General features: G+C 36.1%; 1 protein-coding gene across 1 annotated transcript in view; it reads right to left on the bottom strand.

The window, feature by feature from the left end:
* The window catches only part of LOC126366603 (basic salivary proline-rich protein 1-like), a 54,055-nt gene extending 39,065 nt beyond the window's left edge, over window positions 1-14,990 (bottom strand). Inside the window, exons 1-2 of the mRNA XM_050009773.1 lie at window positions 14,944-14,990; window positions 14,342-14,631 (exon numbers count right to left, since the gene is read on the bottom strand). Coding sequence (XP_049865730.1) covers window positions 14,342-14,631; window positions 14,944-14,990 — 337 coding nt within the window. The remainder of the gene's footprint in view (window positions 1-14,341; window positions 14,632-14,943) is intronic.
* Window positions 14,991-16,119: the final 1,129 nt, after the last annotated feature.

Below are 16,119 nucleotides of genomic sequence, written 5' to 3'. Positions count from 1 at the left end.
GCCAAATGATGCTCTTTGCTATTGACATGTCTATTCAAACTACGAGTATACGCAAAGTTGATGTTTTTATAAACGATAAATTTTCAATTGTCAGCCTCCATTGTGAATTGGTGCGTCCATACATTTAGACCAAGATACTTTTACCGTTGTCTCATCAGTTTGAACGAGAATGTCAACCTTATCTTAACGACTTACGAGATATTTTTCACCTGTGTCGTTTATAACGTCAAAAAAGTTATCTCAGTCAGTAGCGAGTCATGCACCATTCTGTATGGTATTTTTGGACGTCTGAATATATTGATTGGTATGGTTTATTTAGGATGAAGATGTTCATTTGAGGTGACCATTGGTTACCGAGGTAAATTGGCTATTCATAAGTTCCTCGGATGCCGAAACAGTGGATAATCATACAACTATGCGTGTAATGATCAGCATTGAATTGCTTTAAGAATTTGCGGTCTTGGGCAATGTTACTTTGAACTAAAGAATCGTCTTTTATATTGCCTTACAAATCATGTTTATATGTTTTTGTCTGTTCGTGTCTGACCAAGGAAGGTATTTCATAATCATCGTTATAAGCCTTTGTTTCTGTGACAAACGATTCAAACAACGTTTTAGCTCTACCTTTTCTAATTATGCAATCAGTGTTAACCAATACCTGACAACTTGGTTGATTTATTTTGAAAAAATATTGTTTTCTGGTAATCTTCTCTGCATCTTATCCAAGATCCCAGCCTTAGCCAATTAGTTATTAAGTAAATAATATTATTTTTCATAAATTTTGAATTATTACTTTATTGCATAAACAATTTTAATATTAGGATAATATTCCAGAAACTATTACATATTATGCAACCATAGTCTTTTATTATGTACCTTAATATATTTGAGTAGTTGCATTGATTTTAATTCAGATTTAATCCAACTTCGATTATGAACATTATTAGCGCGAAAGTATCCAAAAAATGTTTTCCGACCGTAACAATGAATTATCTAATCTCTTAAGTATAAACCTTTTGTCGTCAACTCAGTTCTTTATTACTATGGCTAAACTTTTATGATCTAATCGTCGCGTCGTGTTGAGAGAAAATCACAAAATTAAGTACTTTTATTAAAAGGTTAAGGTGGGAAAAAGCGAAAAGAAGGAAAAATAATAATTTGACGGCTCGTAACTTGGTTTAATATGAACATTACATAGAACAAATACCTTTTTTAAGTAAAATTAAGAGTAAGTTTCGGAGTTTAAAGAAAAAGTGAAGCCTTTTTGAAAGCAGTGAAAGAGCTCTGTTCAGAAAAATTTGACGCATTTGACGTAACATAGTAAAATTATTGTAGCAAAGCAATTACGAGAGCCAAGCCTTAATTAAATAGTATATTATTCACCAAGGGAAGAAAGTGACCGATTACTAACGAGGGTGTTAGCCGAGGGCCTTAATACAAACGAGTTGAGAATCGTACTTTCTCCTGAGTAATGCATAGAGTTGTATACTACATTTTATTTAAACATATATTTTCGCAAAGTATCACAGTTAGGTTATAAGTTAAAATATTGGGGAGAAGGGAAGACGCTTTAAATACAAAACAAGGAAAACAAACCCAAGAAGAAATCTAATGGATGGGAAAGATTGCTCACAAAATTAAAAAACATTTACAGGATAAACTTATTCTAAGGTGGGCAAAGGCCTCATCGCTAAGAGCTATTAGAGACATATTTTACGAGTTTAGAAGTGAACGAAATATTTTTTAGGCTAAGATAAGGCAATGCCAGATTCATATTATTATTATTCTGGAAAAATCACATTATCAGAAAAAACACATCACATTAGAAGGAAAAGTTGAAAGAAAGAGAGGAAGACGTAGATCTAGGAAAAGATTTATGAAACAAATAAAATAGAAGGTGCAGGTCGTGTCGTATCAGGAGGTGAAGGATTTGGCGGGAAGAAGAGAGGAACGATTGCTCCACCGGCAAGAGCGCAGCTCTTAAATAAAGAGAGAGAATCACAGATCAGATTGTGTTTGAATCGCTATTGCTACTGGCATGCTGCTAGGATAGTATGAACCGGGCATTGCCTTATCTTGGCTCAAAAGATTATTTCTGTCACTCATGTAAAACCCCTTTCTCACCCATTAAATAAATAAATTAAATACTTTATTGAGCACAACGGACTCAAACACACAGAAATAAGGACAACAGATACAGAATGGCACAACAGGCGGCCTTATTGCTAATGCAGCGATTCCATCCAGGAAACGTTTGGTTACAAGAAAATTAGCTCACAAAATTAATAATAATAAATTAAGTAAGTAGTTAGTTTTTTTTAGTTTAGTTTTATTTTTTTCTTATAATATCATAGTTTTTTGACTGAAATTTTAATAGCGTGGAGAAACTATGCTCCATTCTGAACCATGAAAAGAGGCCAGTAAGGTTTCAGTTACTTACAATTGCTGGTTGTGTTTGTTCAACAATATTCTTTTTTCATTCTTCAGTTTATATACCTACGTAAATTTAATTTTTTAATTGTTTTTTTCAAATTGTATGCGACACCAAAGTTCTTTAAAAAATGTAATTTCAGTCTTATGTAATTGACGCAATTTCGCAGTAAGGTACTTTATTATTCTTTATTTTAGGGTACTGCATCTTAAAGCTATTCAATGAAATCTGAAAAGACTCTTTCACATACGATAGGTACTAACTGCGGAAAGTGTATTTTCTAAACACTCACTGACCCTGAAAATCTATACTTATTTCGCAATGATTACCTTAAATATTTATTAAATTATTATGAGGTACGGTCAAATAGCAAAAAGAAAAAACAACATAAAATATTTGAACTATATTTAAACTGCATTTCAGTCACCGTACCAAATACTGAGAGTGATGATTCATATCACGATCCTAAGTACTAATGATCAAGTGGAATTTTCCGTCGCAAACTTCATGTCTTTTGATAAGTATTTTACAATTATTTTCAATTCTATATTTTTGTGATGAAAAATTTAATTTGATATTAACTCAAGAGTCATGAGCCGAATCATCCATCTCAGTATTCGTTAGGATGTCACTTACACCATGTACAAGTACTTTCAGGTAGCTCCATATTTATAATATGATTAAATAATTATGTGGTTTTAAAATATAACAAGTGGAATCTCCCGTCGGAAGAATCATAAAAATTTTGATGTTTTTTTAATTATTACCAGTTCCATACTTTGCGACGGAAAATTCCACTTGATATCAACTCAGAATCATGGCGTGAATCATCCCTCAGTTTTCGTTACGATGTCACTAGCACTCTGTACGGTTCTTTGGCAGGTTTATTGCGGCGATGCGGAACCCTTAGTGTGCAAAACATACTCGTACTTGTCTTTCTTTTATTCTCTGGTCCCAATGTCGTGGTTTCACTCACGCACGCCACGTAGAACAAAACAGTCTTGTTTTCGTTTTTCTTTCTTACTTTTCCCTTACTTTACAATGCTTCAGTTATCAAATTTCAGTTACTTAATAAGCATTGTTTTACAGAGTGTTCACTTTTTGTTTAAAGTTACAAATTCTGTTAACCGTAATATATTATGTATTATTTTGTTCTACCGTTATTTTTATTAACCGCCTTATCAATCACCGTAAATATATTAAATATTATTATTATTAATAGTCCTCAATGTCCCACTGCAGGGCAAAGGTCTCTCTTCCCTTCTTCCACTCCTCCCTGTCCCCAGCTTGATCGTGCCATCATATAAGCCAGTGATGTGTTTTTAGTTAACTCTCATGCTTGATGAATGAGTGCAAGAGAACGATTGAAAGTATGATGCCTGCGAGTACGATACAATAGTTCGGAATTATGTATTGAATTGAATATTGTTTAACTTTTTTAATGCTAAGTATACTTCTTTGTGTGTAAACATGTAACGATTTGGTCGTGTACTGTTATGTTGCAATGTATAATAATAAATAAATATATAAGTATTTAAGCATTTGGACAGCCAAGCCAAATTGAATCCAATTATCAAATAATTCATCTATGATAAGTAAAGCATGTATCAAAAACCTCCACAGTACTTTGTAAATACCAAATTGTCGTTGCCACCCCTTTAATTTTTAATTACACGAACCTCCCTGCTTCACGCTTTCCTGGTTATCTCTTGAATGTCATGAACCTTGTAAAGACGTTCATTTGCCTTTGCAAGCTTCTTGTTCGAAGCCGACGATGCGATGTTATTCCTCCGAAACTCTTTTACACCTTCACATAATAACACAAAAGGCACAAGACGCAAATTAATGAGATTTACAAATAATTACTATTAAAATGTATTATTATCAAGTGAGATTATAATAGACAGATGTGATGAAAAATCTTCCAGGTTGGTTTAAAAAGAAGGGAATCCTTTGCGTATGTTGAATACTTGAAACATAGAAAGTACTTAATATTATTTTTGCAGACTTTGACCAAATACCTCATTTATATTCTCAATACTAATTAAAACATACAATACAGGGTTCCTACAGCGATAAAATCAGGGATATGAGGTTCCCGATATTGCAACACTGTTGCAAGCGCCATATGATGACTGATGAAATTGGTATGGACGGTGGAAGTGGCTATAATTTTCTAAGGGCAAACATATCTGAAGACGACAAGAACCCGGTATTATGTGTTTTAATTATGATAATAACCTCAGAAACCTCAAACAATTCTCAATACTTACAAATACGGTTCCAGCAAGTGACAAAAAATGTTAATACCTTTAGCCGAAGAAACATGCAGTCTATGGTTCCCTTTCTCTACAACCTTGGAACCTTGAAAACTATAATGAATAGGCATTTAAGTAAGATTGTAACATAAGAAGTAACGTAAGATTGTAGGCAAACGCAAACTTACTTATTTTGTATAATTAACCTCCATTTTTAACGTTAAAAAGCAGGTACCAACCAACAAATATAACACGGCCAGATGAAGTAGGTATACAAAATTAATATTAGAACGTTAAGCCTCGCTTGGGTGATCAAACCCGTCCATTGCTAATTAATAACACAATGTAGCTACACAAGCCAAAAGTCAAGGCAAACCGGGTGAGAAATTAAATGAGTGAAAAGCCTTAATTAACGCGCTGCATTTTTATATCAATAAAAATTTAGTTTCAGACACCCTCTCTCGGTTCAAGGATACAAGTTGTGCTCTGATGCAGTTTGGATGTGGCAGTGCGTGGATCATCTAAAAGGACACGATAAGAATATTCTTCTATCGGGTGGGTTGTGATGTGCATTACCAACCCCATCAACCCTGGTGTCAAGGTTACTATTGAGCCGCCAAAGGCCCCTGACATGGCCCATGTAACGACTACTAACTTACATCAGTAAGTAGAAACTGGGACCAACGGCTTAACATGCCTTCCGAAACACGGATCATCTTACTTTCGGACAATCAGGTAACCAGCCTGAAAAGTCCTTACCAAACAAAGGACAGTCTCACAAAGTGATTTTGACAATGTCCCCATCGGGAATCGAACCCGGACCTCCAGATCGTGAGCCTAACGCTCTAATCACTAGACCACGGACACTGTTGATCCACCCGTAATGAGTAATAACCGGTATATGGTAGTGTCGCGGGTACAAATCCCGGCCGGGCTCTTTACCACTCGACTTTATGATTTTGAATTCATGTTTGGATCATAGATAAATGACGTCACGAGGTTTTTAGGATTTGTGCTCTATTAATTGCAATAGGCTCGCCCCTATTACATGAGGAGTGGGTGTATAATACTGCGGCACGATGGGTGAGGGGGATGGTATCCCTACGTGTCGGCAGAGTACAGGAATGATTGGTGATAACGATGACAAAATAACGTATTAAATTCAGCAGGAATATATATATATAGTTTATTAACGACACTTCACAAACAAATCCAGAATTAGAGGGCACAGCCAGATCTAAACAGAATAATATAGTTATGTTGTTCTTATGAAGGTCGGGGATGCAATGAGTCAGTGTAAAATGAAAGGAAATGCGGAATGGAATGAGAATTTCCAAATTTAAAATACTTGACGGTCAGAACGAAAGGCCAGTATATGCAGAGTTTGTACTCTGCTACAATACTATACATTTCTACCTACCCCTTCGGGGATACAGGCGTGATGCTATGTTATGTCATATCCACAAATTCAGGCATCCCCCCGCCGACTACTCAAACCCATAATTGCACAAGGCGCAACCCGCAGCTACCCGCAAACGCCAACTAATTGCCATTGAAAAAAGGCGAAAGCCCGACTGAAAACATTTCCACCACCTTTGAACTTTTTTGCCTTTTACCTTGATAAGCCACACAGGCTTAATAAGGTACTTTTGAGGTAGGTGTGACGTGTTTGCTAGGCATAAAGATAAGTGCTCGTTTGTGAATCTGCGTTTCTTTTGCAACGTGAGGGTTGAAGGTTTCACGCGTTGATGCGCTTGGTAAACTAATTTCTAGTACACTGCGGGGGCAATTAGATAAGTTAGAACTAGCAAAGAATATTATTTAATAAGCAGCAGTTCCGTGCAAAGATAGGTAGCTACATTTTACCAGTGTGACATGAAACTTAGGTTTAAAGAAACTTTTTTTATACAGGGTGTTAGTGACATCGTAACGAAAACTTTGAGGGATGATTCAGACCATGATTCTGAGTTGATATCAAGTGGAATTTTCCGTCGCAAAAGTATGGATAGGAAAATAATAAAAAAAAAAAACAAAAAAAAATTCATGAATTTTTTGACAGGAAATTCCACTTGATATCAACTCAGAATCATGGTCTGAATCATCCCCCTCAATATTCGTTACGGTGTCACTAACACCCATATACCTACTTGTATGGCTACCGTATGTACTTGTACGGGGTATAAGTGAGTGACATCGTAACGAATACTGAGAGGGATGATTCAGCTAATTATTCTGAGTTAATATCAAGTGGAATTTTCCATCGCAAAAGTATAGAATTGAAAATAATTTAAAAAAACTAAAAAAATACATGATTTTTGCGATGGAAAAATCCACTTGATATCAACTCAGAATCATGGTCTGAATCATACCTCAAAGTTTTCGTTACGATGTCACTAATAATACAGGCCCTGTATAATACAGGCTCCCGTTTGACCTAGCAAATGTTTATTTACTCTCTGTTTAGCCTTGAAGACTCCCAGATTATAACGAGTTCGAAAATCAGACGACGGCAGGCAGTTTCAATACTTCACTGTTCGCATTAAAAGGAAGAGATAGAACGTTTAGTACGGACTACGGATTGGTGGTATACAACATAAGGATGAAATGCCCGCCGACCACTAGTTGTCCGTAGATGGTAATGGAATGGGTGGAATTAACTCGAATTAATTTTGATCTCATTAAAGATCACTTACATGAGAACAATGACTAGGTAATTACGATCGTTCAAATTACATTGCATATCACGAATCACGATACCCGAGCCGGGATTCGAACCAATGACACTATGATGTAAGTATATTTGATTTGATTTGATGTAAGTCATGCGTTCTTCGAACAAGGCTATCAAGGATTCTACTTCGATTCTATTTCGATGTTAGTGACATCGTAACGAATACTGAGGGGGTTGATTCGGACCATGATTCTGAGCTGATATCAAGTGGAATTTTCGCTTCTGTAAAAAACCAGACCTGTCAAATATTCAGGTTAGGTAAGTGGACCCTGTGAGAAACTAGATAATGCTGATTATGAATCGACCCTAATAATTTTTCGTTACGATGTCACATTTTCTAGTAATTACCTTCGCGATTCAATTTGACCTCTAACTCATCTTAATAGAAGTGGGGTCAAGAACTTATACCACGTGTTGTTAGAACTATCCATCCCTTAATTAAATAAACTTGTAGATAGGTATTGATGTATATATGTTATTCTACAACAAACACTATTGTTATATAAAAAGCTAACAACCTTAAGAAAGTGACCTAAAACAAACCACAGGTCAACACGGGTCACTGAACAAACAAACGTATGAAATAACTGACTTTGTGTGTATTTGTAGGTGGACTTATGTTACACAATTAATTATGAAATCAATTGACTATTATAAATCGTTTCACACATTGTTCGAAAGTCGTGGCAAAGTTAGCAGGTTAGTAACCGTGTTACTTCTTTCATGTGGGTTATGAGGTCACAGATTACCCTCACTATCCCTGGTAACCATAGCAATCGGACTTCAATTACGTAAGTTTACTATACTGTAACAATATTTAATGTTCTTTTGTAAAGAACGTCCAAGGCCCTGTGCCGAGGTTTTACTTAATATATATAATAATAATAATAATAATGTTTATTGAATAGCTCAGTTACAGTTCTCGTTGAAACCCTGTCTCCCAAACTAGGCGAACCTGTATTTTGGAAGACAGTGCCTTCCCAAAATAAGTACTTATTAGCTACAGTAACAGTGGTGACAATACGGTATTAAAATAAACAATAAGTAAACAGCTTTCAGCTTCTTTTCCTCGGCTATGCAGGTTGTGAGATGCTGCAGCAGTTTAAATTTTAGTTTTGAATTTGAATTGTGCATTTTAAATCTAGACCATGTTAAATGAAAATGATTTCTGCATCGCTAAGTTGATGCATGAACAATAACGCTGCCTTCTGTATTTGTTTGTTCTGTCCTTTGCTCTCAATAAAGTATATTATTATGTTATCTCATGTCATCTCATCTTATCTCTTGTATAACGTACCTAATTCATTGCTAAACTGCGAGAGGCGGACGGTGAACTTTTAAGAACTTGTCTTTTTGAGAATCTGTCCTTATGAGAATAAAGAAAGATCATAGAACTCGTTTTTCTATTTTTATCCTGAGCGTGGTATACGATAGGTGTTCTGAGCGTTAACTTATATGTGTAGGTCCATTATTAGGTATGTAGGCATAAATCTACGTAAAATATTAGAATATATCACAGCGAACATGATGAATACAGTACATTGCACTCTTAGAACAAGTTAAAAATATACTTATTACGTCTTATGACTCGTCCAAATCAAGTAGTCTGACAAAAAAGTTTGGACAATAGTTTTAACACCTCACTTTGTAAGACGGATGCGCGGCCACACCTCCGGATTGTGTAGCCAGTTTAAAAAACATTGTATTCCACCCACGGAACTCTAATTATGAACATACCTGTACCGGCTACCTACAGCGTGATGCCTCGTTTAGACTTAGTAAAGAATGTAGATACTGGCCGCGATTCCTGCAGACACCGCCTAATTTTATTTTAAGTTATATCCGTCATTTTCATATCCGTCGAAAAGGAAAGGGACGGATGACTCACAGCTCTTAGTTTTAGGAAGAATGAGTAAATGAATGAATAACCCGGGCGAATTAAAAAGGTATGTCGCTGGTATGCAATCCGTTTGACATGCTTTCTACTTAACTGTGTCGGGTTATTATTGGCCAATGTAAAATTTTTAGACGGTTGTTTTAGATTTGTGCTTAAAATCGACGTGTGTTCCATAAATTTAATGCTTGTCGATTACCCGTCCCTTTCCTTTTCGGCGGATAAGAAAATGACAGATATAACTTAAAATAAAATTAGATGGTATTTACAGGAATTAGCACCACTGGCTTTCTCGGTGTTAAAATCAAGCCCCTACTTTAGAGAGACGTTCGCGCCCAACTCGACAGTTTCAGGCCTGTTGTCTTAATTTTTTATGCAAAAGCCCTCAGCGCTTCCCATTTGCAGCAAATCTTTAATAAGTCACGTCAAGAAAAAAACACTTGTGATTGGGCACTTTTATTACCGAGTCCTGAGATGGATATTGTTATAAAACGTATTTAGTGACAGTCAGAAGTCCAGAAAACAACCCAAACTTCAAATTTGAGCCATACCATAAGTTCAAACGGGTATGGTTAACATTACGGTGACATTATACATGGTTATAGTGTGCGTATATTCACATGTATATTAAAAGATTCATTCATTTATTAATCCGTTCATAAATGTTAGTCCATAATTCAATTAAACTTATTTATGTATCTTAGTATTATATTAGTCCAACAAGCTGCAATTGAATTTTTAGAATATTAATTACAATTTATTAATTGCTTTTGCCACCTGTATCCAACGGTGTTGGTTGGGACAATCAAATCTAGTTGCTATCATTTTCAGAATGCCATTGCTGCTATCTCGCACACGCTTCAGCAGAGATGCTGTTTCAGTCAGAGATGTTGCAAATAATCGCGTGAAAACCATCCGTATGAACTTCGGCAAAAATACCGGATGCGCTGCAGCGGGGCGGAGCCGCAACAGCATTCAGGAAGCATTATTATATTCGTTCTGCAAGACGCAAGAAGAAGCATTCAAGTAGTACAGTTTAGTTTAGTTGCTAACTACTATCTCCATGTAAACTTCCTTAATACCTGTTCCACACAATAACATATTGTCTTCGCTCTCTACTGTATAATGACCGCTCAGAGTGTCGCATTGTATAATTACTTTTACTTGCTACTGTTAGCGTCATCATCATCATCATGAACTTAAAGATGTACTTTAAGCGATAAACATTCTTTTTTTTAATGCTAAATAAGATTGATCGGCTAATGATCTTTAAAATGTTCAGAAAAACTCAAAAAGAAATTGTTACGATTGCAATTTATCATAATAAAACCTATCATCAACTTCACAGCGCCACAAAAACAATCGTCTTCATCAAAAAAAGAAAAAGGCAGGCACTAGCGTGAGTTTGCATTCCGCCGCTTTGGGCTCGCCGACGAGCATATTGTTTTCAAATCGGTAACAGTGATAGTCCCGCCACCGGACTAGCCGCATTAATTACACCTAATTGAATTTCGAATTAGAACGATGACATTTGAATTTTGGCGGGCTCACAGTGGCTGCGGATAGTGATGTGCCACAAAGACGCCGATCGTCGCAACCGAGACCTCCCGTCGCTATACATAATAGTGTTTTAGAATCGATCGACAACGTCGAATAGAGAAATGTGTGTAATGAGAATTATCTGGATTGCTCCTGTTGTATCGGCAGGCCGGTCTATTATACGGTGAATGGCGTTCTTTAGCGCGCCCCTCTATGCTGAAAGATTATTTTATATTGTACTCCCTTTTATGAAGAGGAAACTAGTAATCAGTTAGTTTATTAGGTGCGTTACTTGCAGATTTGAGCGCTCCTTTCATTTGGATTACAATGGGCTCAAAGCGCTACTTATAATTGGCTATTAAGAGTGTTAGTGATACACAAAACAATAAAACTCCTTTCGTGGTTGTGTTTTGTATAAGCAATGAATAGTAATTTTTTTATTTATATCGGACCATTTAGGTGATATTATAAATTTTGCAAATTGGCTAATACCTACATTTTTAAAATAGGCAATTAACCATTCTCAAATAACCCTTCCATATTCTAAAAACCACAGTTCGTAGCTATATTAAACCGTCATTTTTCAAATGCGCTCTCTAATATAATCATTCAGCAAAAAAACAAAACTTCTACCATTGTCTCATATTGTTTATCACCATTAAAAACGACACTAAATTACAACAAGATGTTTACTTCATAAGATTAAGCTTCGCAGCATGACATTCAAACCCTACACCAGTGTCATAATTAGCGGAAAACTCTGCACTATATTCATTGATACCATTCAACAATCCTTTTATACCAAAACAATGCTTATATCGCCTTGCTGCTAAGTTGAAAATCGGTTGTCTGGCGAGTGCTGCATAATCGATCGATTTACTCGCTCGACTGCGGTCGTCCCTAGTTGAAGGCACGTGGGACGCCCCGCGGGGACCGTGATTGTCGACGAGTGTCTCTTCACGCCGATGTGGACAGCACTAGCTTAATAGAAGCTATATTGCATAAGGACCGGTGGTAATAATCATTCAGGAATGTTACTTCGCTTTAGATCTCTCTGAAAAGCTACCTATAAGAAATGTTATTGTCAGACTTTTGACTAGTAAGTAAGTCATAAGTCAGTTATTCTTTTTCTTTACCCTGCCCTGTAATAAGAAGGCAACTTAAACTATTTAAAAAATATGTCAATTTAGATATCATTTTCTTTCTCTTTTATTTTATAATCTTGACAAGTCAAGACGGATATGTTTTGTGGCGATTCTACAGTGGGAAATAACTATATTTTCGAAAAGAGAAATAGTAAAGATTAAAATTCTCCATAATTCTAATCATCTCTACGTCGTATAAAGTGGTATAAATGATCAGGGAACCCCGTAAGTAAGTATCATTATCATCATCATCCTACGTTCGTCAATTGCTCGACGCAGGCGTCTCCTATGGCACGCTACTGAACTCAGTCCTCGGATTTTCTCCTTCAGCCGCTGCCAGCCACCTTATGGACGTCGTTACTCCATCTAGCTCAAGCGCATCCTATACTACCTACCTATAGCCATAATCAAACGTAAACATATTACGAACATTTTCAATGACGTAGCTAATTAACAACTTGTTCTAAATAGCATTCAAACCAAAAGATTGATTATATTTTGAAATTGATTTACAAATTGAACTTGCAGATAAAATAGGGCACGACAAAAAAAAAAAACAAGACAACTTTGTTAATTATAGTATAATTCGCGTGAAATTATATATCTTATTGTGGCACCTACTAATTATAGTTAAAGTTATATGTCAGAACAATGGGAGCAAAAGTGTAAAGTCATTGAGGCGGTAGCGACCAGGGGCTTGAAAAAAATACTAAAATGTTTTATTTGATTAACTGCTGCTATTTCATTGTAATCATCACTAATTTAAGTGCCACGCTCTTGTCGGTGTATCATTCTCTATTCTTGTCTATCAAAGGCCAATTCTGTCACTTATAAAACACGACGTTCGCCTTCTCTTTAATCTGTTCCATGTAAGCTCTTCTTGGTCTTCCCCTTCCTCTCTTTCCTTGTAGCCTCCCTTCGATGACGTTTTTAATAAATTCGTCGCGTCTTATTAAGTATCCAATCATACCTAATGCCTCTTCTGTTCTCAATAACTCTCAATATTTGCCTCTTTTCCCTTAGTCTTACTAGCACTTCCTCATTAGTAACTATTTCAGTCAAACTTATTATTTCCATCCTCCTCCAACACCACATTTCAAAGGCATTTATATTGTAATGTACTGTGTTAATACTTTATATACGTCTATTAAAACTACTTTAAAATAATAAAGCATACCTGTATTTTTTAGGACTATTTGCAAAACTGACTGATATTGAAAAATCAAAGCGTTTAAGACAGAGACCGTATTTAGGTCAATATTTCATTAAATATATATTTTGTTTGGAATAACGTGAACCAAATAGGTACAAGTATTAGGTAGCAATAGGGAACGTTCTCTAAATGTTAGTAGTTCTATAATGACCACTGTACTATGCCGGTAGATGTCGCTCGTATTCAAGTGAAGCTCACATTGACGTGACGTACATTCGTGATGGTGTCTGTAACCAGTGTAAACCAACTGAGAACCTGATATAAAACTTGGTTCCCAAAAATGTATGACTTATGCAAGGCACTATTTTCTTTCATACATCAACATATTTAAACAAAACTGTCGCATATTGTCACCTGTGGCCAGCTGTATCGAACTAGGCATTCCATTTATCAATCAAGTATTCGAAATCCAAACTTGGGATGTGTCTGCTGTCCGTATCAATCCACCGGTATCTCCGAAAACATCGTGTTGGACGACCAATTCTAAAAGACGATGCTCTAGTGCGGATCCGGACATGATTCATGCCATAGGAGAACCAGGATTGGAATTCCATGATTCTTCATTTATTTTTGTTTTCAGAACGAAATAACATGTCACGCGTCAACATTTAGGACAAACAAAACGAACATAACGCTAGAGAAATTAATAATAATGACGATATCGATCCTTATGATGTAATGACTACACAGTAGACACTTAAGCATCTGTTCAGGAGTAGTAGATTCAACACCCGGTTGCATCAATTTAGGATTTTTTTTTCTGATATCTCCATTTGCCAGAACTAGAGCAGAATAGACTGTTTAAGATTTGTGTTTTCATTTATATACTTGAATTTAGCGACTTTCTGTACTTATCAATGTCTTGATGTGTCACTTTTTTTATTCAGTATTGCAATCGAGACGATTTTAGTTGACAAGTTCTTCTTCTCGACTAGATCATCATAATTTCCCTAGCGTTATCCTGTTTTTCTACTCGACTAGATATTAACTGAATTTCGCACTTCATGTTCTTTAGCATAACACCATCCAGGTATAACAACGCATTCAAACATCGAAACCTAATTTCCTGTCTCAGGTACGTGCATGCCGGTCTAAGCCCAAAGACAAATACCGCCACGATCCACTATTACTTGGTCCCCCGCCTCCCTCTTCATTCCTCTTTTGCGTCACATATCGCGGTTGAAGGATAAAGCTTAAGGGTTCAGGTAATACTGGTGATGTGTCTCGTTCTAGGATGTCATTGTGAAGGAAGGATGAAAACTGTTCGTCTCGGTTTGATGGATGTGAAGCGTCCAACGGCTGTGGTTGCGTTGATAAGTTTTCTATATGATTTGTGTGGAAGTCTCTTGTGATGGGTCTGTGAATAGTTGTGCACGTAGGCCGAAGATAAATAAGGTGCATTTTCTTGATGAAGCTACAACTGATACGTGAACATTGGGGTTAGTCACAGATTGTCTTAGTCAATATGACTAACTACAATAAATACTGTGTCACAAAGCAAAGATATCATTTCACTTTATTGACCTTGTCGCAAAACTTGATCGCAATTTTTTTTAACGTGATTAATTGTAGATTTGCCGCAGATGGCATTAACTACTTGGCCGGACAAATGGGGAGCACTGAAGGCTCTCACCCGGTACAACGTTTAAGACAACAGGCCTAAAGGTGCCCGGTTGGGCAGCAAAATGACTACATAGCTTTGCACTCTATAATCCTTAACGCAGTGTCTTACCCTGCATACACAGCGTATGATGGGTGAGAGCCCTCAGCGCTACCCATTTGTCCGACCAAGTAGTAAACACCATATATGGGGCATATAAAAAAATGTTACAGGATGGCATTAGGAAATACAAAGCTTTAGCTTAGAGTCAAAATGGTCTGTTGATTTCTTATAATGTAACTTTTAATTTAGTTACAATCAATTTCCAATTATATATCCAAAATAAACCTCGACTTCTTTGTCCGAAATTCTAAAATTATGTCATTCTGTTCATACGACCTATATGTTATGCACGAAATTCATAGAACACATGAAATTAAATTTAGTCCACCCATCGAGGGAAAAATAGAAGACCTAACTCGCGTAAGAGCAAATTTTGGCATAGTTGTAGGCAATAGTGTAAAACAATATACAAGAAATACTGATGGTACCGAATTTATAGAAAATGTAATGATGAAAATTAACGTAAAAAACTAAAAAAACCCTCTACACATACCATCTATCAGTACTTTTAGTATGTTGATATAAACGCCATTCCCTATAACTATGCCAAAATTCGCTTATACATGAATTATTTCCCCTATCAGGCTATATTCGGTCACCATTGGGTGGGATAATTACCTAGAAACCTTCTTAATTGATTTTTTCGGCTAAAATTAACAAATGAATTAATACAAACAAATGTAAGCATGACGTCAATCCATCAAAGTTATCACAATAGAGTGGAAAATACCGAAATTGTAAGGCAAAAAACAAAGGCAATAAAATATGTCTTTAGAAGAACTAACAATAACTTGCTTTGAATTAAACAGCAGTTTCCAACAAAGAACATCTGGAGTTGTAGAATGTACCAGCGACATCACATAGCCAATGGAGGGCCTCGAACAATATGACCGTCGAAAATTTTGCTTATTTTTTCTACAAACTCGAAAAACTTCCTTCAGAAGTATTTTGAAACACGAAAGAGCTACGTATTTCATGCTAAAACAATGGGTAACCCTACCTCGGGAAACTTTGCCTTTACCAGTTTCCAAGTTTTTTTTGTCTATAAATTAAGTCGCGTAAACATCGGTTTCGACGCAAAACTTCGATTAGAAATGTAAAGTTCGTTTTTTTTTAGTTCGATACAACAGATGGGAAAAAATGTGCTGAACTTTAGCGAATGTTTAAGTCTTCTAGAAAAAACAT

The sequence above is a fragment of the Pectinophora gossypiella genome, chromosome 1 (assembly GCF_024362695.1).
Source record: "Pectinophora gossypiella chromosome 1, ilPecGoss1.1, whole genome shotgun sequence".
NCBI classification, from domain to species: Eukaryota; Metazoa; Arthropoda; class Insecta; order Lepidoptera; family Gelechiidae; genus Pectinophora; species Pectinophora gossypiella.
This window is presented reverse-complemented; position numbering and strand designations above follow the sequence as displayed.